The 25,327-nt window shown below is 43.4% G+C and overlaps 1 protein-coding gene across 1 annotated transcript; it reads left to right on the top strand.

The window, feature by feature from the left end:
• rpp30 (ribonuclease P/MRP 30 subunit) lies at window positions 1–25,327 on the top strand. Its single transcript, XM_085994827.1, has 7 exons — window positions 1–115; window positions 3,929–4,018; window positions 17,829–17,945; window positions 19,020–19,049; window positions 20,678–20,715; window positions 23,755–23,834; window positions 24,473–25,327. Exons 2-7 carry the CDS (start codon window positions 3,938–3,940, stop codon window positions 24,583–24,585), a joined length of 459 nt encoding a protein of 152 aa, XP_085850953.1. The 5' UTR covers window positions 1–115; window positions 3,929–3,937; the 3' UTR covers window positions 24,586–25,327.

Below are 25,327 nucleotides of genomic sequence, written 5' to 3'. Positions count from 1 at the left end.
AAAATGTACTGTTCTGACCAGTAAAACTCTATTTTGTTACAGAGAAACCACCTCCCCACATACCAGGTCATATGACATTGTGGCTGTGTTACCAAAAACAGAAAAGTTGTTTCATGTAAGTGAACTAGATTTAAGAGGGTATAATTAACAAGTATCTTCTATATCTATCTATCTATATATATATAAACGGATACTTCTTTCTGTCTGTCTACCTGTCTGTCCTTCTGTCTGTCCTCACGTGTGCATCTGTCCGGCTATGCGCTCGAAAGTTATAGAGCGTACCTACGCGCACGTTACCTCCGAAGAAAGCTTACACTTCCGGGACGCTCGTAAGCGTATTTACTTTTCGGTCGGACGAAAATTGTTCGCAACCTTATGCAAAAAACCTTCAAAATTAAACTCATTATCTGCTACTTAGCATTGATTGACTGACGTCAAGTTTCAACCAATCCTGTGCCGTCACGATTGACCAATCCTACAGTACAGTCCCCTGATGGTTGGCCAATCGGTGTGTGTGGGCGGGACTAATCGTTTTCATCTCGGGGATCTGGCAGCCATTGTTTCACTGCCATTACTTCAGCTTCCAGCTCAAACTACTTTGATCATCCAGCTTTGAAAAAGTTAGTATCTCTTTTAAAAATAACATAAGATTTACCAAAAACGTTTTATAAGTACTTTCACTTTCATCTTTCAAGGTATTAAAAGGTAGAAATGTTGCCCGGCAGCAGATTCACAAAGGGACACAGACAGGGCCCAAAAGCCTGGGACTCGATTTAAAATGTTGCCCGGCACCAGATTCACAGAGGGACACAGAGAGGCCCCAAAGCCTGGCACTCGATTTAAACCGCCCGGCCCAAAACAGCCCTGGCAAAGCTGGGCTCCCCCCAGCTAGTCTATTGATAAAACAATTACAAATTTTCTTGCCCTGTATTTCAGTGTCCCCTAATTTATGTGTATGACTTTTTTTTCATAAACGTTCTGCTAATCCAGTATCTACAAATGACAAATATTCTCCTTCAGCAGCAAAAGTGAAACTAATGAATAGAATGACCAAATATAAGAGCCAATTTTCCTCCCTCCACTCTCTGCTATGATCTAAAACTGCTTATATTCTAGGTTTAGGTCATTTTTATAGGCTAGACGCTCCTGCAGCATTGGCCCACCCTCTGGCAGGGTCTAGATCCTGGAAGCAGAGAAGAAGGGCACTTGTTGCTATAGGTCTGACAGCCGCATGGCCTCGTGGTGCTGTACAAAAACAACAACTGGAAGGTCTCCATCCCCAAAGATATTATCTAATGCCTGCAACAATAAAAAATAATGCTTGCCATTTTCCTTGTTCCAACTTTATGCTACCTGCCCCATCTCAGATCCTCTGACCTGAGTGGAATTGTCGCAAAGCTCACGGTCAAGTTGCCCTTGGTGCTACTAGGAGTAGGTGGCCGCCTGGCATAGTGGTAGCCTCATTTGCACAGGATTGCCATAGATTCACACACAATTTTTCCCTTCTGCAGGAAAAATAACAAGTGGTGGAGATTTGGTGGCGTGGCTGTCCATCTCTTTTTTTTGTCCAATTTGCACCCAGGAACTGAGTGACCCTCTGGCAAACCAGAGGAAAATCTCCTCTGTAGATTCAAATAATTGAAATTGAGTTATAACCCTGCCTCTTAAAATTTTGTAGTAGTTTTAATATTGACTAGAAAACTCCTGGGGCTAGAAATTGGGTTGCTTTCCGCCTCTACTGGGCACAAATGCCTGGGCGCGACGCCGCGCACGCCTCCCGCGAAATTCGGCGGGAGGTTAGCGGTAGTGGGCAGCCCTCCGCGCCGCTGCGCCAGCGATGATGGTGTCATCGCCGTGTGCAGCGCCCCGGCCGCACACTTCCCTTGCACCCGACCTATCGGCAGGCGATGGGACCGACAGGATTAGGGGGTGGTTTTTCAGCAGCGGTAGCATGTGACGGCGCTACTTAAAGGGCAGGTGTTGGGCGGCCATTTTTATTTTGGCCGACTGCCTGCACCTGCCCCCATTTCACATTTGTATGTGGGGTACCGGTTGCAATCGCTCAGCCCAGCACTCCTCGTGAGTGCCGGGCTGTTTCCATGGCATCCTGCTCCTCGGTGGTCCGGCAGGGCCCCAGTGTGCGCAGCGCTTGGCCCCTCCACTTTAATCGGGCGGAGGCCTGCAATGACGTCTTGCTCCGTGGCGCTGCTGCATGTAGCGCCACAACATTGAGTAGTAGCACCCCAAGAACGAGGTGGCGTGCTTCCAGTAGTGCTCCACCCCCTTCTTGGGGCGCTGCCCCAATTTTTCCCCCCTAGCGTTTTGTACATAGTCCAAGTATCAGTTATATTTTTGGGACTGTCTAATCAACTATTTATCCTTCTGTTAGATGTGACCTTGTACGGATATGGAATAATTATAATACTATATTGCTTAAGATGTTCTATTTTTTTAAGTTGCTACTTTTTATGTAACTTTAAAAATATTTTTGTAAGAGTTACAGTTGGATAACAATGGAAAAGCAAATAAAATTATAAATGACTGAACGACACAAAGGCCGGACCCACAAAGCCAAGTAATTCTAGCAGTCTGCTGGAAGTATTGAAATCGATCTATATAATTCAAAGTTTTGCATCTATATGACATAGTAAAGTGTCCAGTGTGTTCATGAGGCACGTGAATGTGTCTGTAACCAGCTGATTGGTTTTGTTCGGGATATTTGAGACATTGTGTTTCTTTTTAAACTAAAACTCACTGTTTGTAAATGAAGAAGATTCATTCACGAAAAATTAAACTGAACAATGGTTGCCAGTCAAATCCCTTTTTAAAAAAAAAAAAAAAAAAAATTCATAAACATACAAAAAATTTGACAATTCACAGAACTTTCCCTTCCCATCTTACAACCTGCACCCAGGCCTCCTCACTTGGTACCTCAGGCTTGCCTTCTGTTCCTTTCTCAATTTATTGCCTTTGTAAATGCCTGTCACCTCTATACTTCTTGGTGTCCTGATTACTATGTCTGGTGCACAGACTACCTACCTATGCTACTGAGCTCCCAGATATTGGTTTCAACACCAGATGACTGTGCCCCTAGAACACCCCATGTCCCCTTGAGTGCTTCCACATCCCAGTTACCCTATTCCTCAGCAATGTGCATCCTGGGTCAATGACACAGCCACTCTCCCACCACCACCTGGTCCTACAACTTATCTCCTCCCTTGCCTGATTGATTGATTGTACCCAGGCTCTGTGTTGCCCTTCAGAGTGGTCCAAAGCCCCAGATTCCAAATCTCACATATGCATCTGCCTTAAGTAATTCCAGGCCCTGGCCCCCTCAACTACTGCCTCCCATGTACCAGGCACCACCTCCCCTCCCACCATGAGTCCCCCAATCTCTGCTTTCTTTTCTTCTGTCTCTTCCTCTCATGTATGTTCTAACAGCTCCCAGACAACCGTACTTCGTCTGATCCCATTAAACCATCTCCAACACAGTACATCTTTGCTATCACCATGCTGAATACCCTTGACTTTAAATACATTAATAGAAATTAAGTACATCATTAAAGAAATATGTGACAGCCTTGCAGAGAGACTGGGAGGCATACCAAAGAGTGAGAGAGAGTTGACAATAGATAAATAGACGCCACAATGAAAAGTGTGTGTGACAAAAATAGAGAAAAGAAGTAAAAGAGAAATAGCAACATAAAGAATGAGTTAATGCAAAAGCAAGACAATTTTGTTCTTTTTCTCCAGAGATGAAATAGTTTTTTTTTTGAAAAGCTGATCTCTTCATTACCATTACCAAGATGAAATTGTTCTTCTAAACGTGGCAGAACTGGGGCGATGCTAGTTAATCAAGTAAAACTTACTTTGTTAGACCTCTTATTTTTAACATACTTTTGTGACATACCAATTTATTTCTTAACAGGTAGCTTGTATGACCTTGGATATCGACTTAATTTGCATTAATGTGATAGAAAAACAACCGTACCATTTCAGACGGCCTTCTGTCAATGGAGTAAGTACTGTTTGTACAGCAAACGAGGAATATTCTTTATTTTTAATCTTTTACATTTGGCAAAATGACCTGTTCTGCATGAGAAATGTGCTAACACCAATACGGAGCATAAAGCATTGTGACTTTTGCATTGTTATTGAGCAGCAAAGAACAGGACGCAAAGTATTTTACATAATGGAAGTAAAAACCTGATACTTAGCGGGAAATATTCGACCAGGTACAGTGCAGACCTTGTCAAGCCAAGTGAAAGATAGAACTAGAAATAAAAATATTCATAGGAATTGGGACAGGGGCAGGTACACATATAGCTTGGGGAAAGTTAGAACTAAGTATCTAGATGAAGTTAAAGAATTAACCCGTAACACTGCATTACAGGAAAGTTTGTGTTATCCGGAGGCTAAATGTCCGGCAAGCTCGAGTCACCGGCAAAAATCAGGAGCCGTTTTGTTAGGTTTTTTTTCTTCTCGTGGCTTTTTTTTCAACAGTCAGGCTCTGCAAAGTCTCTCTGAAGCTGTTGCTAAGACAAAGTCAGCATGGTTTTATGAAGGGGAAGTCATGTTTGACAAATTTGCTGGAGTTCTTTGAGGAAGTAACATATAGGGTGGATAAAGGGGAACCAGTGGACGTAGTGTATTTAGACTTCCAAAAGGCATTTGACAAGGTGCCACACAAAAGATTATTGCTTAAGATAAAAAATCACGGGATTGGGGGTAATATTCTGGCATGGATAGAGGATTGGCTATCTAACAGAAGGCAGAGAGTTGGGATAAATGGTTCATTCTCAGACTGGCAATCAGTAACTAGTGGTGTTCCGCAGGGGTCAGTGCTGGGTCCCCAACTCTTTACAATCTATATTAACGATTTGGAGGAGGGGACCGAGTGTAACATATCAAAGTTTGCAGATGATACTAAGATGGGAGGGAAAGTAGTGAGTGAGGAGGACATAAAAAACCTGCAAGGGGACATAGACAGGCTAAGTAAGTGGGCAGCGATTTGGCAGATGAAATACAATACTGGAAAGTGTGAGGCTATGCACTTTGGCAGGAAAAATCATAGAGCAAGTTATTATCTTAATGGCAAGAAACTGGAAAGTACTGAAGTACAAAGGGATCTGGGGGTCCTGGTGCACGAAACTCAAAAGGTTAGTATGCAGGTGCAGCAAGTGATTAAGAAGGCCAATGGAATGTTGGCTTTCATTGCTAGGGGGATAGAATATAAAAATAGGGAGGTATTGCTTCAGTTGTACAAGGTATTGGTGAGACCGTACCTGGAATACTGCATACAGTTTTGGTGTCCATACGTAAGAAAAGACATACTTGCTCTTGAGTCAGTACAAAGAAGGTTCACTCGGTTAATCCCGGGGATGAGGGGATGGACATATGAGGAGAGGTTGAGTAGATTGGGACTCTACTCATTGGAGTTCAGAAGAATGAGAGGTGATCTTATTGAAACATATAAGATTGTGAAGGGGTTGGATCGGGTGGTTGCGGGGAGGATGTTCCCGATGATGGGTGAAACTAGAACTAGGGGGCATAGTCTTAGAATAAGGGGCTGCTCTTTCAAAACTGAGATGAGGAGGAACTACTTCACTCAGAGGGTGGTAGGTCCATGGAATATGCTGCCCCAAAAAGCTGTAGAAGCTACATCATTACATAAATTTGAAACAGAAATAGACAGTTTCCTAGAAGTAAAGGGAATTAAGGGTTACGGGGAGCGGGCAGGAATTTGGACATGAGTCTAGGTTCGGATCGGACATGGCCCTGTGGGTAGCGGAGCGGGCCCAGGGGCCGTGTAGCCTGATCCTGCTCCTATTTCGTGTGTCTAATTCTGTTAGATTCAGGAGATGGTTCTGTGATAGTAAATTGGCGGTTAGGATCAGATCAGCCATGATCTTATTGAATGGTGGAGCAGGCTCAAGGGGCCGATTGGCCTACTCCTGCTCCTATTTCTTATGTTCTTATGTTCCAAGGTACGGGCCGACTGTTTAGAAGCTGTTGCTAAGCAACAGTGTTTGTTGTCAGATACGGAGATGAAAAGCTCCGTATGCTTCAACATTAACGCTGGTGTGTCCGGCAGTTTTGAGGGAACGGCAACAGCTCGGTGCCGTCGGTGCCGGATAGCACAAAGTTTCCTGTAGTTCGATTTATGAGACTGGACTACAGATTATGATCTTATCTGAGGCTTACCTTTTTGAACTTCAAGATAACTGTTTAAAAAATGCACCAAATCATCTGGGGGGTGGTAAAAGAAACCCTAACATGAGTTACATCCTATATACTGCCCCAGATATATATTTCTTAAATGTGCTCTTTATTGAGGCATAAAGTCTCAAATTACAGAAGTTAATCACAAATTCCATATTGATGCTTTTAATAACATTTCTCTAACTCTGTGCCTAGCCTTCCATAGGATTACCATTTTATTGTAACCTTTCCATATGTTTGTAGTGCAAATTTTTCTTAAGGGCGTTTGATCAAAGTCATTCTAAATAGATAGTATTAACCCATATAGTACTTAGATTTAAATGACACATTTTTCTTTACTCGTACAAAGTAAGTACAGCACTATTGGAAACCCATTACAGCAATGAATAGTTTGTGTAATTGGCTGAGTTATTTACTTCCTAATTTATTTATAAGGTTTTAATGAAAAACTTGATTGGATGGTCCAAGATGTATTGGGTGTTAAGTGTTTCTTTTCCAGTTGAAGTTGCAATTTCATTTGGTGGTACAGCGAGTTGATTCTCTTGTGCAATGTCACAGTCAAGCAGGGTGCAGGATTGCACCAGCAGCTTTCTGCTCGTTACGTTCCTGATCATAACTGAGCCACTGAGCAGGCACAAAACAGAAATGGGAGATAGAAATACGTGGGGTGCAGGGCAGAGGAATCAATCCAGACCACCCCGCACAAGATGGAGAGCAAGTCAGCAAATCTTACTTCATCTAACCAAGGTTGGGGGGAGGTGGATTCCCTCGTCACAGAATCAAACTGCTAATGATTTCAAGTGTTTTGTCTCTGCAATTCTATCCTGTCCATTCCATATACAGGAAACTTTGTGTTATCCAGAGGCTAAATGTCCGGCAAGCTCTAGCCACCGGCAAAATCTCGCTCCGAAAACTACACCTCAATAACCGGCAATGTTGCCGGTTCCGAGTCTCCAACGGTTGCCGAGTTCGTCAGTGGGGGTAGTTCTCCAAACTGCCACTACTCGGCCTCTTGGCGCTATCGGAAGTCGGAACACCTCAGAAACCCTGCATCAGGAGTCTGACTCTCCCACGCTGCCGGTAGCCTCTTCTGATCCGCCATTTTTCAGGGTTCCAGTACTGTGTGTCTCCAATGCTGTTGCAACTGCATTATGGAAATCCCAAAAGTTCATCCAACCAAAAGGAAGAGAGTGGTGTTAACTTTAAAACAGAAAATCGATATATGCCAACGACTAGAAAGGGGAGCGAAGCATATGAACATTATGAATGAATTCAAAATCGGTTCGTCAACGATGTATGACATCAAAGTGCAGAAGGATAAGCTGCTCAAGTTTTATGCAAGCTCGGAGACATCTAAGAGTGTAGAGAAACGGCGCACGCTTCATAAGCCTAAGCTTGAAGAGCTGGATACCGTGCTTTGAGTGGTTTTCTCTGAAGCGTTCAGCGGGTGTTCCGATTTCCGGACCCATGCTAATCGAAAAAGGGAAGGATTTCTACGCAAAGATGGAGCTCACTGACAAGTGTGCTTTCTCTGATGGATGGCTATCGTGCTTCAAGGCACGGCATGGGATACGACGACTCGATGTTTCCGAGGAGAAGAAATCAGCTGATCACGACGCCGCAGAAGAATACTGCGATTATTTCAATCAGATTGTCCAGCAACATAATTTGTCGCCAGCACAGGTATACAATGCCAATGAAACTGGCTTATTTTGGAGGTTTTTGCCAGAATCAACACTTGCTGGGGCTAGTGAGGCTAATGCTTCAGGTTACAAGAAAAATAAAGAATGTGTAACCGTGCTAACATGTGCGAACGCTGCTGGATCACACCGGGTTAAACTTCTCGTCATTGGGAAGTATAAAAATCCCCGTGCATTTAAGAATGTGAAGCACTTACCTGTTGAGTACAAAGCTCAAACAAATGCTTGGATGGATAAGGAAATCTTTTCAAATTGGTTCCATCATACTTTTGTTCCATCTGTGAGGGAACATTGCCATACAATAGGGAATCCTGAAGATAGCAAATGCATTTTATTGCTTGATAATTGTAGAGCCCATCCGCATGAATCCCAGTTGGTTTCTGGAAATATTTTCACCATTTATTTGCCACCAAATGTAACTTCTCTCATACAACCCATGGACCAGGGCATTATCCAAATACTGAAGTGTCATTACAAGAAAGACTTCCTACATAGACTGATAAGCCAAGATGACAATACAGGTATTCAGGCATTTCGGAAGGAATACAATCTTAAAGATGCCATCTTTAATGTTGCATGTTCCTGGAAATTGGTGAAAGGTCACATTTTGAGACAAGCCTGGTGCAAATTGTGGCCTTCTGTAATGGTTGCTGAAGGTTCTTCTTCAGAGGAGGAATTTCATGGGTTCAATCTTCGTCCGCGGAAGACTGCAGTAATGGAAATGGCTGGCATGGTGAAAGATGTAGGCCCAGCAAACCCTCTACGTCACCTCAGTGAATGTGATATTCAGCAGTGGGTTGATGCAGATGGAGAAGTTGCTGTTGTGCATTTGCTAAGTGATGATGAAATAATGGAGAATGTTTTGAATCCAAAGAAAAAAAAAGGAAAATGTGATGGAAACTGAAGAGGATGAGATTTCTGAAGTGAACAAGGTTTCTTGGGCTAAAGCTGCAGAAGATTTTGTTTCATTACTTACATTTGCTGAAAGCCATTCTTGCTATTCTGCCCAAGAAGTTATGCAGCTCCATATTCTGCATTCCACCTTTCTACAAAGAAAGCAAGAGTTCACTAAGCAAGCAGACATCCGGGACATGTTTAGGAAAGCTTCCAAAAGAGTTGGAGCAGTGGAAGTGCGTGAAGAATCTGTTGAAGTGCATGATCCTGATGACCCAGCTGACATGGATATTCCTGATGAACCAGTTGGCTTGGAATAAGTGTACAGTCAACCACCGTACAGTACTTTGTACTGTACAGTCGTTTATAAGTTTTGGTGTACTGTTAAGTCGTTTATAAGTTTTGTTTTACTGTTAAGTAATTAAAGAGTTATGGATTACCATCAACTGGCAGTACTGTACTTAATCAAGCATCTTTCACCATCCATTTAACACAACATTCTGTAGGTGAGTACCCAATTACTGTATATTGCACATTTCTTGATTTTTAAATTTTTCTTTGTTTAAAAATAGCCTGGGTAGATAACCTGCTCAGGCCTCCGGAACTTTTGAAAAACCGGCAACACGTCGGTGCCGGATAACACACAGTTTCCTGTATTCTCTTTATTTCCTGTGGAGAAACATTTTCTGTCATCCGTCTTAAATTGGCATTTTGCCAGTCTGAATATATCCTTCTTTAATCTTTTGTAATGGTTTAATTTGAAGTGGTGTTCTGAATTTACCTTTTCTATCTTGTGTACCATTTACTATCTAAAATTGTTCTTTAACTTTGTGTCTCTGTCATGTGTTTTTAAGGCTGAAAAGCCTAAGACTCTCCAGTCTTTCTTCATAACTGAAGGATTAGCAATGTGGCTCCTCTCTGCCACATCTTGAATGTGTCCTTCAGGTCTCGACGACTAAAACAGGACACAGTATTCGGTGTGGTCTGACCAAAGCACTATATAGTTTTAGCATGATTTCCTCTGACTTGTCCTCTACTGTTCTAGCAGTGTAATTCAGCATTCAATTTGCTTTGTTGATTAGTGCTCCACAGTGACTCGACATGCTAAATGTTGAGCCTCCTAATGCCCATTTCCCTCAGCAACGTCATCCATAGCTATTTCAACACCGTTTGTGGAGTACTCGCATCCTCAATTTTCTTCCAATGTGAATACTTTGCACTTACCAATACTGAAGTTTATCTGCCACTGACTTTCCAGCTTGCAGATTTTTATCGAACTCATAGGTTCTGCACTATCTTTTCATATTAAATTGCCCCCACAATTTGGCCCATATGTCAGGCAGCTCCAAATTCTCCAGTCAAGTTTCTATTTGAAGGATATTTAGAATTATGTGTAGGTTACTATTCCGTGTGCACTCATTGGCTGCCATTCCGTACCAGAGCTCTTCTACCTCTTTGTCAACTGTCTCTCAGTTCCAGTGTATCCTCCCTCCCCCTTCCTATTCATTGTGAACTCACCCCTTCCCACTCTCCTCTCCCAAATCATAATCCTTTACCACTTCATTGATACTCTCCCATTGCCCTCCTATCCTGCTGTTATCCCAGATTTAAGTCTCCTTTGGCTGGATCTGCAGCTTCGTTTTGCTCCAGTCTAGGGTCCCATTCCCCTGCACACACCCCCCCCCCCCCCCCACCCCACCCCAACCACTGCAGCACCTGTCACCAGTTCTCTTGCAGCAGCCATGCGCCAGGAATATCCCTCTCCCTGTGCACATCTCACCCACGCATTCACTAGGAGTCAATTTCTCCAGCATCTTCCTTGTCCCCCTTGCTACTGTCTTTGCCCCTCTCCGTTCCCATAAATTCCCTTGGCAGGTCTCTAACTACCTGATTGTTCTATAATTGCTCTGTAAAAGTCCACTCTCTTACCTAGGCTCTTCCATCCATGACCTCATTCTAGCTGAACTTACCAATGGCATGGACTTGACTGAAACCTGGGACACTTGCAGCCATTCCTTCCCCCCCTCACTGAAGCCACCTTACTACGTAACTTGCCCTAACTGCTATGGCTGTGGTATGATCCATGACTGCATTTTTTTTTATTAGTTCCTGGGATGTGGGCGTTACTGCAAGGCCAGCATTTATTGCCCATCCCTAATTGCCCTTGAGAAGGTGGTGGTGAGCAGCCCTCTTGAACCGCTGCAGTCCTTGTGGTGAAGGTACTCCCACTGTGCTGTTAGGTAGGGAGTTCCAGGATTTTGAACACCAATAATGAAGGAACAGCGATATATTTCCAAGTCAGGATGGTGTGTGATTTGCAGGGGAACTTGGAGGTGATGGTGTTCCCATGCGCTTGCTACCCTTGTCCTTCTAGGCGGTAAAGGTTGCGGGTTTAGAAGGTGCTTTCGAAGAAACCACGGTGAGTTGCTGCAGTGCATCTTGTAGATGGTACACACTGCAGTCACATGCGCCGGTGGTGGAGGGAGTGAATGTTTAAGGTGGTGGATGGGGTGACAATCAAGCGGGCTGTTTCTTCCTGGATGGTATCGAACTTCTTGAGTGTTGTTGGAGCTGCACTCATCCAGGCAAGTGGAGAGTATTCTATTACACTCCTGACTTGTGCCTTGTAGATGGTGGGAAGGCTTTGGGGAGTCAGGAGGTGAGACACTTGCCACAGAATACCCACCTCTCACCTGCTCTTGTAGCCATATACCACCTTGGCTTGCCCCTTTTTACTTATTTGAAACTTTCCCCACATTTCAGCACCTCACTATATACCCTCTCCTGCCTCTCCTTGAAGATCCTCTTCTTTTCCCCAAATCCCCAGGTATCTCGCTCAAAAATCTTGTCCCTGCTCTGCACGCTTAACTTTGGCATCAAATGACTACTTGTCCTTGGTGACTTCGTCTACACCAAAACTCAGCCTACCCCTTTGTCTCTGACTCTTCACTTTCCTTTCCTCACTTAATCTCACATAACACATAATCTCTCCCATGCATCCATGGCTTGACCTTTCCATCACACTTCCTAGGTCACGATCACCAGCCATGCAATTTCTGACCATTTTGTCATTTTTCACCAACCACATCATCTTGCCTTCCTCTAACCCTTCTACCCTCACCCTCTGCCCTAAGGGAAAGATACCCTTTATCAATATCCTCTTTAACTCCGGACTCTCTCTTCTGGTCCAACACTTGACATGATATTAGTGCCTTCATATACAGCAACAACTGCCTAGCCTCTCTCTTTGATACCCTTGTAGCCATTAGAGCCTACATAGTCTCCCACCGTTGTTACTACCTGTGGTACAGCAGCCATCTTCAATATCTCAAATCTGAGAATGGCAGGCTTGAACACACATGCCTCCTGACTGTTCTGATTGACCAGTGCCACAACTGGTTTGACCCCTTCAAAAGTTATTGCTCCATCTTTTCTGTTGCCCATACCTCCAACTATCGAGGATTATCCTGGAGGGCAAGAACCTTTCCAAATTTCACTACTCGATCACAAACTCCCATCACACCTGATACCTAATGTGACGAAAACTTGAACTTCTTCATCTCCAAAATGGAGGCTATCCATTCAGCTGTCTCCCCCTTCATTAATCCAGCCTTCCCCTTCTGCCCTCATCTTGTCACATGTTGTAGTTTTTCCCCATCTCCCTTACCAGTCCTTTCCAAATTCATTTCCTCTGAGCTCCATTAAATAAATTCCCTCCAAACCCAGATCCTCACTACTCCAACTACCACTTGTCAATAAGCACTGGGCTGATATCAACCACAACAGCAGACATAGAAATCGGGCAAGGGGACTGTGACATACTTGAACATATTAGCATCGAGAGGGAGGAGGTGCTAGCGGTTTTAGCAGGCCAAAAAGTGGATAAATCCCCAGGCCTGGACGAGATGTATCCCAGGCTGCTGTGGGAGGCAAAGGAGGAGATTGCAGGGGCTCTGACACTAATTTTCAGAACCTCTCTGGCCACAGGGGATGTACCAGAGGACTGGAGAACAGCTAACGTAGTACCATTATTCAAGAAGGGTAGCAGGGATAAACCAGGGAATTACAGGCCAGTGAGTCTAACATCTGTGGTGGGGAAATTATTGGAAAAAATTCTGAGGGACAAAATTAATTTCCACTTGGAGAGGCAAGGATTAATCGGGGATAGTCAGCATGGCTTTGTCAAGGGTAAATCATGTCTGACAAATCTGATCGAATTTTTCGAGGGGGTGACTAGTGGGGTGGATGAGGGAAATGCTGTGGATGTGGTTTACATGGACTTCAGTAAAGCTTTTGACAAAGTCCCGCATAGGAGACTGGTTAAGAAGGTAAGAGCCCATGGGATCCAGGGTGCCTTGGCGCGTTGGATCCTAAACTGGCTGAGTGGCAGGAGGCAGAGGGTGATGGTTGAAGGTTGCTTTTGTGACTGGAAGCCTGTGTCCAGTGGGGTACCTCAGGGATCGGTGCTGGGTCCCTTGTTCGTGATCTACATAAATGATTTGGATGAGAATGTAAAAGGTATGATCAGTAAGTTCGCAGATGACACGAAAATTGGTGGGGTGGTAAATTGCGAGGAGGAAAGCCTCCGGCTACAGGACGATATAAACGGGTTGGTCAGATGGGCGGAAAAGTGGCAAATGGAATTTAACCCTGAAAAGTGCGAGGTGATGCATTTTGGACGGACAAATAAGGCAAGGGAATACACAATGAGTGGTAGGACCCTAGGAAGTACAGAGGGTCAGAGGGACCTTGGTGTACATGTACATAGATCCCTGAAGGCAGCGGAGCAGGTAGATAAGGTGGTTAAAAAGGCATATGGGATACTTGCCTTCATTAGCCGAGGCATACAATATAAGAGCAGGGAGGTTATGATGGAGCTGTACAAAACGTTGGTGAGGCCACAGCTGGAGTACTGTGTGCAGTTCTGGTCGCCTCACTATAGGAAGGATGTGATTGCTTTGGAGAGGGTGCAGAGAAGATTCACCAGGATGTTACCTGGGATGGAGCGCCTCAGCTATGAAGAGAGGCTGGACAGGCTGGGGTTGTTTTCCTTGGAGCAGAGAAGGCTGAGGGGGGACCTGATTGAGGTGTACAAAATGATGAGGGGCATAGATAGGGTAGATAAAGAGGAACTTTTCCCCTTAGTGGGGGGGGGTCAATAACAAGGGGGCATAGATTCAGGGTAAGGAGCAGGAGATTTAGAGGGGATTTGAGGAGGAACTTTTTCACCCAGAGGGTGGTTGGAATGTGGAACTCAATGCCTGAAAGGGTGGTAGAGGCAGGAACCCTCACAACATTCAAGAAGCATTTGGATGAGCACTTGAAATGCCATTGCATACAAGGCTATGGACCAAATGCTGGAAAATGGGATTAGAATAGACAGGGATGGATGGGCGGCGCAGACACGATGGGCCGAAGGGCCTCTTTCTGTGCTGTAAAACTCTATGACTCTATGACTTCCTTTCCTTGGGTCTTTTTTTCCCATCCTCGCTTCAAAGCTGCTATCCTGCATCCAGAGTCAAGGTACAGCGAGTTAAGGTGAAAGCTTGCGTTCCAGGCATGTCATGTTGTTACACTTAAATCGGCTACGTTCAGGGTGCACCTAACTAGGCCAACTTCCTCAATACGGTAAACATTTTCTTCATCTATATCACACATGAGAAATTACATTCATCTGCTCTGCTATATCTTCTTAGACATCCCAGAAGGAGACTTTTGAGGGGACTGCCACCGTACAAAAATGGCAACCTTTTGTTGTACCTACATCCGCCTCATCGCTCTGGTACTGTCTTTAAATGGAGACGATGTTTTATTTTCCCTGGGCTTCTATACTGCTCAGCTATCTTAATGTATGCTGCATAATTTCTTCAACTCCAAAGTTGTATCCTGCCAGTGGTGTGTCTGACATCTAAAAGCGTAACTACAACTCTTTAACTTGGTTGCACTTAATATCACAGCCCTGCAGACCATGTGACCTCTGCGCATGGCCCAGTCAGCGCAGTGCATTTGCCCTTAATGTGTGTGTGGGGGAGTGGTTAGAACGGTTAATCTGTTTTGACTTTCTGGTGACCTGCATTTTACTGCACAGTATCCTTTTAAACAACTGCATTTCTTGTGTGTGTATATTACACCAGAGCTTTATTGGAAGACTTGAAGCCATAGGGTCAATTCCTCAATCCCAACAAGGAAGCCACACTCAAAGGACACAAGTCAAGACAAAGAGCCATAACAGTCACCTTGATGGTGCACCCCACAATTGTTTTGCACACAGCCCTCCCGCTGGGAGAGCTAAAGTGCTGAACCCTGGTTTATTTATATGCACGCTTAAGTTCTTTGATGGGCATCAACCTAAAAAAGTGCTCCTAATGCACAAATTTTACAGATGGAAGCACTATGAAAGATTTCCTTTAGAGGGCACTATTGTTACAGACATAAAAATAGATAACTTTTCTCCTGCATTATAACTCCCTGATTCAATAAATCTACATCTGCAAATAATTGGCTGTGTTGCAATTCGTAAGAAGCAGTGCACTTTAATTGTTGATAACTAATCTGATTTTTGAGTATGTGAACTGCAGTATATTCTTCTATTTTTCCTTAAAACCGTCCTAAAGGAAATAATCACTCTTGCCTGTGCTTGGAGCCACAGATGGCCATGATTAATGGGTCTTCAACTGAATGACAGCCAATATAAAAATTTAATTTGGATTTCAGGTTAGGAGCCATAAGGGTTATTTATTATTTTCCAGGCCACAGATCAGCTCTCACTCTGCTCCTGAATATCTTATTCATAGTGGTTTAGGCTATTCATACGTAATCAGTTTTATTTCATATAACGACAAAGGCTTTTTGAAGTCCTAAATCTCTTCACTGAATGAATACCACAGAATTAGTTGTTTAGTGTTCCCAAGTGTAGCTGTTGCAAATGTCCATTCAAAATTTGTACCAGTAAATATAATTTTCATTTGACACTTGTTCTGTGGCAAAACATAACCCTAGTATGTCAGCAGTTGCATTTAATCACATTTTTGTAAAAGATTAAAGGAAATATACCACGTGGAAGTTTGAAAATTGTGTTAAATTAAAATGAAATGCAGTTTAGTTTGATGGTTTATGAATGGGTTTGGGTTTTACATAAAAATGAGTGGAATATAAAAGCAAGGGAGCCATGTTGAATTTATACATAGCATTGATTAGGTTACAATTGGAGTATTAACATAGCATTGATTAGGTTACAATTGGAGTATTAACATAGCATTGATTAGGTTACAATTGGAGTATTAACATAGCATTGATTAGGTTACAATTGGAGTATTAACATAGCATTGATTAGGTTACAATTGGAGTATTAACATAGCATTGATTAGGTTACAATTGGAGTATTAACATAGCATTGATTAGGTTACAATTGGAGTATTAACATAGCATTGATTAGGTTACAATTGGAGTATTAACATAGCATTGATTAGGTTACAATTGGAGTATTATGTACAGTTCAAGGCACATAGGGTTATTAAAGCCATAGAAAGACTACAGTGAAAATTCACTAGAATGACACCCAGAATTGAGCAGTTATAGTTATGAAGAAAGGATTGAAAAATTGGGACTTTTTTAAACTGGAACAGAGAAAGTTAAAGGAGGGAGTGGGGATCTAATAATTGTGCAAGATTATGAACGATTTTGAGAGGATAAATAGTGAAAAATTGTTTCTTTTGGCTGGTGAATCGGTAACAAGAGGTTATAGACTCTGCATTATTACTAGGAGACCAAAGGGGAAGTAGCATTATTACTAGGAGACAGTGGCCCTAGTCTACTCTGCTGCAGAATACTGTTCTGCCTCATGGTCTTGCAGCCTCCACAGACAGATCGTAAATGTCCTCATGGTGGCGTTTAGCTGCACGGTGTCAGAGAGACGCTCAGGTCCACTCCAACTGAGTAGATCCTGGTTTTGTCACACATTACCCCGCCTGCCATTTGTAGCGATGCCACCGTGCTCCGTGAGATGGAAAAAATAATGAGCAACATCGACCTTCCCATTCATGAAGACTTGAAAAACCCACCGCAAAAGCTCTTAAAATCATGCCGGCCACTCTGGGAAATAGCAGCCAATATTCATGCAGCTGGTATCGACCCACTATCCAGATGGATGGAATCATGGGATGCATGCAACATAAAGAACCAACACCTCATCACTGACCCAAAAACAGAGCTCCCTGGCTTCGACCTCTCTCAAAGACAGTGGACAAGCTCAACCCAATCCACAACAGGGCTCAGACAATGCGGCCACCTGCTCCACAAATGGAAGATGAGGGACGACCTGAAGTACGACTGTGGCCATGAGTCCCAGACCGTGGAACACATTATATCAACCTGCCCACTAGGATCTGTACTGGGAGGCACCTCATTTCTCCACTTGGCATCTCAGAAGGTCATCAAAAGGCTAGCCAAACTGGACATCCTATTAAAAGCTTTTCCCGTCGTATAAAACAACAACATCTAGGAGACCAAAGTAGCATTATTACTAGGAGAATAATGGGGAAGGTTTTCCACATTAAATACTTTACTACAAGTGGCTAGTGAGACACAGACTAATGTAATTTGACAAGAATTGGATAAATATTTGAACAGAAGAATATAAAAGGTTACAGTGGGGCAGGGAAATGAGATCGAGTAGATGGCTCCAGCACAGGCACAACGGGCCCCTCCAGAGCTGTCATTTCTATTATTCCATCTTTTCCCCCTCAATCTTCTGATTGCATCAACACTAGGCTAGCTTTTATAGTAGAGTTGGGTTTGTTACAAAATTTATAACAATTCTAAGCAGAAAACAACATATGCCAGTATTTATTGAATAATATTTACTACTTGTTGGGAGAGAGAAATGAAAGAGTTAAATACCCATATCAATTTTTGAGTAGGTGAGTCTGATCATAACTCTTGCCCTGTTCTTTCAATGAAAATATTGATGGAATTGTTCATCATTTTATTGATCACTTTCTAATTCTATTTCAGGCTATTGAGAGAGGAATTTACTTTGAACTGGTGTACTCTCCTGCTATTAAAGATTCCACAATGAGAAGATATACCATTTCAAATGCACTCAGCCTGATGCAGATATGTAAAGGAAAGGTGAGCACAAGAGTTAGCTTGATCTCTCAAAATGTTTGTTTAAGATTATGGATGCGGCCAAGGAAATATTCTGATTGTTGTAGAATCATAATTAGTATACAATTTTACTTGGAGCTCTTTTAAAAGCTGTTGTTGTGAAGTCGAGAGAATCATGAGCAATAACAAAACCAAATGTAATATTTTTAAGTGAGAGCATCTGGACTATCAGCTATTCCCAGTTGTCTGAGAAGATCTTTCACCAATAATAATGTTGGGCTGGAATTCCAAAGAACTGTGTTTATTTAATCACTTTGAACTTGCTTTAAGGGACCATATTAATTTGGAACGGATGGTACAAAAACAGGAAACTCGATTTGTTTTGTAGCATCTGGAAGGGAATGGAAGCACAGCTTGGGTTGTCATGCGTTCCAATTCCAACCCCTGAAGGCTCCCTGGCGGGCAATTGAATCCTGGCTGTGGGCAAGATTTTTGTCTGAAGCTGGGCCCCAGCACCCTTTGTTTTCTTTTTTATTGGGTTGTTTCTTTCTTTACTTGGTATTGTTTATGTTTAGTGTTGTATTGGAATTGTAACATGTGCTACCTTACCACTGTTATTGCCTTGTTCTAATTACGTTGCTGTTATATTGCTTTTTTTGTTCTGTTAACTTTGTGTATTTCAAAGCTTGAATATGCAGAGCCCTCGTTGGAAGGGGGGGTGCATATTGTAATGCATAGAACTTGTTGATCATCATTGTGATCAATTAATGAAACCTGAGGAATCTCTTCTGATTCACCCTTCCCCTTTAAGTATACTAGACTTAACACACCATGATAGCTGCTTAAAAATTATTACGTTTATTGTATCACTTATAAAAAGCCATAATGTGGTAGCCGTAGTCATTAGCATTTAATTAGCCTAAAGTGCTTTGAATTGTATTCTCTCCAAACAAATCTTGCCCTTAGATTGCTAACCATATGGAGTTCCTGTTTGTTTATTTAGTGGCAGAGTTGTTAAAAATGCAACAGTTGTGCTGTAGGAAATCCTGCAGTCTTATGTTCAAACTTAACATAATGTTTATATTTGTATTCCTTTAGAATATAATTATCTCAAGTGCAGCAGAAAAGGTAAGATTTATGGTTTTGTAGTCCAATATTGTGTCTTCAATAATGTATAAATGTGATTCTTTACAATTTGGCTCCTATTATCTCTGTGTTACCTCCCACTGGAGCGGTGATATCTTCTGCAGTCATTTGTTAATCATGGGCTCACTAGGAGCAGTGTACTTGATCAGCTAATTATAATTCAGGAAGTTCCACATTGTGTTTGCAGCACCATTTTGCAAGAAAAACGTATTCATTACAAGTTATTAAAGCAATGTTAATCAAGCTAATGCTCCTAAAACCAATGCTATTGCACAGTTTGTGCTACAAGATTAATAATTTCCCACACTTGATGCACACCTGACCACTTCAAGTATTAACTGTACATAGGCTGGAAGAGCACTGTAGCAAAGGTAACCGCAGAAGATTTTAAATAAGAGACTAGCAAGTTGCTGAGATACAGTAATTTGCGATATCATTATGCTGTTGCTGGAATGTAATTCATTAATACGAGCACATCCTTATAATAAATATGTCCATCAATAAGTTTGTATAGTGAGGTTACAGTGTGTGTGGAAAAAAACATTTACCATAAAGTTAGTTGTTTAATTTGGTTGCAAAAGCAGTGAACATAGCATTTGAGTTTAACTTCGATCATAGTTTAAATTTAATATTTAAATATTAGGTTGCAATTTTGCGTTCGCCACGCTACTTCTCCCTACATTCCTACTGTGTTGAAATCGAGACTCATTGCAGTGTCCAACTGTAACTCCCAGGACGTCGAGACTGAAACTTCTTATTACCGTGTATTTCTTTCTGTTTACAATCTCATGTTTTTAAAACTGAAGCTTAGCATAGCCCAAGGGATAATATTACAAAATCACACTTGTCACAGAACCATCTCCATCAAGAATGCAAATGAGGAATTCGGGGTGTACCTCCCCTTCCGCACGATTTTTCATCCATTAATCAAGGGGAACACCCGCTCACGCACTTGATGAATGTTGCCAGTGGGGGGAGGCTTATAAAATTGTTTCTAATATCTACTTCCTGATCACCTCCCAGTCTTGTCAGCGCCCTGTGCTATGTAACTTCGTTTTTCAATTATGAAAAGGTGTCCAGTACAGGTATCGATGATTAGGGTACAATACTGTATTGGTTACAGTACTAGACAAGCAACCTACAGGTTATGAGCTCAAGTCCTCCCATAGCCAGTTGCGAAATTGAATTCAATAAATCTGGTAATCTGTGGCCTAGCACCAGAAAAAAAATGAAATCGGCCGATTATCCTAAAAACCACTAATGACCATTAGAGAAGGGAACCTGCCAGTCTGGCTATCAAGTGTCTCTAGTCCCACATTGTGTGGCTGACTTGTAATTCCACCTGAAGTGACCTAGCAAATCACTCAGTTGTAAGAACAAATGCTAAAAAGAGGTTCACTACCACCATTTCAGGGCAATTAGAGATGGATAATAAATGTGACTTAGCCAATGTTGCCCATATCCTGAGAGTAAATAAAGCAACGTGACAAAGTTAGGGAAAGTTCAAACCCAAGGTAGTCATGTTTTCTAAAGTTTGCAAAATGTTTTACGTGCCAAAAATTGATTTTTTAAGAATTCAGTAGAATGTTAATGTTTTTTTCTGACTGTAGCCTTTGGAACTGAGAGGACCATACGACATTGCTAACCTGTATCCTTACCCAGATGTGTTTGGTGTAGAAAATTTTTATGCATTGCATGCAGTGAGTTTATTCTTAAATACCTTATACCTGTGATTATTTTGACCATTTTAATAAAACAAAGGCAGCTTCTAAATTCAGTTTTTATGCAACAGTATATTGCACATTTTTTTGAGTAATTTTTGTAATTATTTATGACACTGAACCTTCAAGTTCGCAGCTAGAAAAGGATGAAGAAAATGTCTTGAATGATACTTTGTACAGCATTTTATCACATTAGATGTTACACAGCACTTTACAATTAGTTACTTTCATGGTTCAGTACTATGTATGTAAATATGTATGAGCAATGTCCCATAACAGCAGTAAGATTATTTAATGGATTATTTAAGCTACTTTTTTGGAAGTCTGGGTTAAGGAAAGAATGTTGGCCAGGATACTGGGAAAACTTCCTGCACTTCTCCAAAAATTAGTCGCCTGAATAGGTAGATGGGATCTTAATTTGATTATTCATCCAGAGGATAGGCTCCTATCAATGCCGCATTTCCTAAATACAGGAAACTCGTTTAAACGGCACCTAATTATCCGGAATTCTCTACTAACCGGCAAAATTCTGGTTTTGAGGCTTCCGTATACTGTATATTTGTGGCTGTGTAACCGGGGTTCTCATACCTTTTGCCGTGTAACCATGGCTCCTGCACCTCTGGTTGTGTAACCGGGTCCCCTGTGTCTGTGGACCGGGGCTCCAGCACCTGTGTCTGTGGAACGGGGCTCCAGCACTTGTGTCTGTGGAACGGGGCTCCAGCACCTGTGTCTGTGGACCGGGGCTCCAGTACTTGTGTCTGTGGACCGGGGCTCCAGCACTTGTGTCTGTGGAACGGGGCTCCAGCACCTGTGTCTGTGGACCGGGGCTCCAGTACTTGTGTCTGTGGACCGGGGCTCCAGCACTTGTGTCTGTGGAACGGGGCTCCAGCACCTGTGTCTGTGGACCGGGGCTCCAGTACTTGTGTCTGTGGACCGGGGCTCCAGCACTTGTGACTGTGGACCGGGGCTCCAGCACTTGTGTCTGTGGACCGGGGCTCCAGTACTTGTGACTGTGGAACGGGGCTCCAGCACTTGTGTCTGTGGAACGGGGCTCCAGCACCTGTGTCTGTGGACCGGGGCTCCAGCACCCGTGTCTGTGGAACGGGGCTCCAGTACTTGTGTCTGTGGACCGGGGCTCCAGCACCTGTGTCTGTGGACCGGGGCTCCAGCACCTGTGTCTGTGGAACGGGGCTCCAGCACTTGTGTCTGTGGACCAGGGCTCCAGTACTTGTGACTGTGGAACGGGGCTCCAGCACCTGTGTCTGTGGAACGGGGCTCCAGTACTTGTGTCTGTGGACCGGGGCTCCAGCACCTGTGTCCCTGGAACGGGGCTCCAGTACTTGTGTCTGTGGACCGGGGCTCCAGCACTTGTGTCTGTGGACCGGGGCTCCAGCACCTGTGTCTGTGGACCGGGGCTCCAGTACTTGTGACTGTGGAACGGGGCTCCAGTACTTGTGTCTGTGGACCGGGGCTCCAACACCTGTGTCTGTGGACCGGGGCTCCAGCACCTGTGTCTGTGGACCGGGGCTCCAGCACTTGTGTCTGTGGACCGGGTCTCCAGCACCTGTGTCTGTGGACCGGGGCTCCAGCACCCGTGTCTGTGGAACGGGGCTCCAGCACCCGTGTCTGTGGACCGGGGCTCCAGCACCCGTGTCTGTGGACCGGGGCTCCAGCACCCGTGTCTGTGGACCGGGGCTCCAGCACCCGTGTCTGTGGACCGGGGCTCCAGCACCCGTGTCTGTGGACCGGGGCTCCAGCACCCGTGTCTGTGGACCGGGGCTCCAGCACCCGTGTCTGTGGACCGGGGCTCCAGCACCCGTGTCTGTGGACCGGGGCTCCAGCACCCGTGTCTGTGGACCGGGGCTCCAGCACCCGTGTCTGTGGACCGGGGCTCCAGCACCCGTGTCTGTGGACCGGGGCTCCAGCACCCGTGTCTGTGGACCGGGGCTCCAGCACCCGTGTCTGGGGACCGGGGCTCCAGCACCCGTGTCTGGGGACCGGGGCTCCAGCACCCGTGTCTGGGGACCGGGGCTCCAGCACCCGTGTCTGGGGACCGGGGCTCCAGCACCCGTGTCTGGGGACCGGGGCTCCAGCACCCGTGTCTGTGCAACGGGGCTCCAGCACCCGTGTCTGTGCAACGGGGCTCCAGCACCCGTGTCTGTGCAACGGGGCTCCAGCACCCGTGTCTGTGCAACGGGGCTCCAGCACCCGTGTCTGTGCAACGGGGCTCTCGTCCCTTGGGCCATTGTCACTCCATGTCCCTTCTTCATTATCCAGAATTTTTAATCAACCAGCACCATCCCGGTCCCGTAGGTGCCGGATACGAAAGAGTTTCCTGTACTGCACTAGAATGTAGCCTAGATTACGCATGGAAGCCCTCGTGTGGGGCTTGAACCATAGCCTTCTGACCCAAGAGTGAGAGTGCTACTGTCTGAGTCAAAGTGACAAATGATATAATCACTGAAAGTCAGGCAAAGGTTGAAATAAATAGTATCCTCATTCCTGCTTGCAAGTAAATTTCACCCCACAATTATAGCATGGTTCTTGACGACCACAATAGTACACTACCAATGTTCTATGAGATTCATTGATTAATCTTGTGTCCAAATGAGGTCTTGCTTTGTAAGCTCCATGATGGAAGCTTGTGCTTTGCATTCTGTGTGTGGGATGTGTACAATGTAGGAAAAAGAGTTGGTGAAATAACATTTTTACCCCTATTAAGACAGCAGTGATCAATTATTATGGGCACAGTAGTGTAACGGCTATGGTGTCTCCACTCTAAAACCTGGAAAGAATATTCATATTGCTAATAGAGATGTTAATTAGGCCTAACTTGCATGTATAATTTACATTAGATGGTAGAATTTTGTTTCCACGGTTTAGCTACGTAAAAGCTAGTTACAGGGGTAAGAAACTATTATTGCTAAACTGTATAAAGTTGTAGTCCTTGACTAAGTTACTGCAAGAGGGTTGCTTTTTGGCCTGTCTGAAGGAGATGCCAAAGCTGCCGTGTCAACCAACTGTAGAGCAGCCCTTTTGCATGGAGGTAGGTAATGTATTCAGAAATAATTGTCAGTCATTCAATATTTTCACTGGGTTTGTACAAAACTGATTAATGTAGAGTTTGGTTTTCTTGCCCATTGCTTATACTAAATGTGGTACCACAAGGTTATATAGTATGTATGTTTTAGATTAATAAAGTGATTAATAACTATGCAACAAATGGAGTCCATGGTGCAGTATATTATCAAGGATAGTCCTGTCAGAAAGGAATACAAAAGCATGTGTGAGACTAGGAACTCCTATTATATGCAGAATTTCAGAGATGATCCCATATCCTGCAGTATAGCGTGATATTTTAATACACCAATGTGCAGCAGCATTGCACCGCTGGATGTGAAAATTTTGGCTCAGTCTTGTAATCTGTTGTTCAAAGGTTTTGTGGACACACAAAGTAAATCTATCTCATTTTACTCACCTGATACTTGCCTGATGTAAATAATTATGCAGCTTTCTCTGTACTATAACATTTTCAAAATGTCATTGTTTTCTGTAATGCTAAAATTAACAGGAATACATACAGTTGTGAAGAATGGGCTGAATGGCCTCCTCATGTTCCTATACTGGCTACATGAATGAACTCACCTTTAAAGTAAACTCTCAATTGTCATGTTTTCAATACAGAAACCAGGAAAACTGCGTTAGGTGTGATCTACACGGTGAAGAAAGTTCTAACAACTGAAGAGAAGGATGAAGGAAGACCTCTTTCCAAACGAGCCAAGACCAAAAATGACTGATGATGGGAAGCAGATTTTGGCCATTGTCAAATTTATAATTTGATTTCCAGCTTTGCAACCATGTGTTTTTGTAAATAACTGCATCCAAATAGTGTTACGGTGATTAAATACTTTTGGAATTGCCGTTTAACATTTTAATCCTCAGCAGTGATCTTGAATGCACAAAAGTGAGAGTTTGTGGCTAATTAAGTTCTGCAGCATATTAAACATCTGTGTTAGCTCGAATATGAAATTCCTTTAACTCTGAATTTCTACATTGTGAGAAATTCATTTCAAAGATGCTAGTGTGTAAGACTTCAGGAAAAGTGAATAAATATCCTTGAATAAGGACCACACTTGACATGGTTCTCATTCATCTTGCAAATTTTTATTAAATTCAGTGTTACTATATTTTTCTTTTTTTTTTAAAAAAAACCAAGACTAACAACTTGGATAACAACTTACATTTATCCCTTGTACAACAAATATTGGCTGTTTTGCAGGCAATATAATTATCTAAGTCTTATTTATCTTCCAACGCTGAACTATTGTGTGGACCAACCAAGAAAAGGGAATCAGTAGATGCTGTCATACTTTCCCCCCCCCACCTCATCAAAGCAGTATGGTGCCATTAACCCATTGTTTTTTTTAAGCTATGGCCTGCAATGGGATCTGGGGGTTGGGGGGTCTGTAAGGTCATCTACTCCCTGCATTTGCACATTCTTTCTGTTGTATAGTAATAATAAACACTTTCTGCAATGAA

This window comes from Somniosus microcephalus, chromosome 8, assembly GCF_052327205.1.
Source record: "Somniosus microcephalus isolate GS21.2 chromosome 8, FLI_Smic_1.0, whole genome shotgun sequence".
In the NCBI taxonomy this organism is placed as follows: Eukaryota; Metazoa; Chordata; class Chondrichthyes; order Squaliformes; family Somniosidae; genus Somniosus; species Somniosus microcephalus.
The sequence above is the reverse complement of the archived record's forward strand: the minus strand, read 5'-3'. Positions and strand labels throughout refer to the sequence as shown.

Excerpts from the sequence above, each read along its gene's own strand:
- rpp30 (XM_085994827.1), top strand. The coding sequence starts at position 3,938 with ATGACCTTGGATATCGACTTAATTTGCATTAATGTGATAGAAAAACAA. Across the intron at positions 4,019-17,828 it reads GACGGCCTTCTGTCAATGGA|GCTATTGAGAGAGGAATTTA; the intron begins GTAAGTACTGTT and ends ATTCTATTTCAG. Across the intron at positions 20,716-23,754 it reads CCATACGACATTGCTAACCT|AGGGTTGCTTTTTGGCCTGT; the intron begins GTATCCTTACCC and ends AGTTACTGCAAG.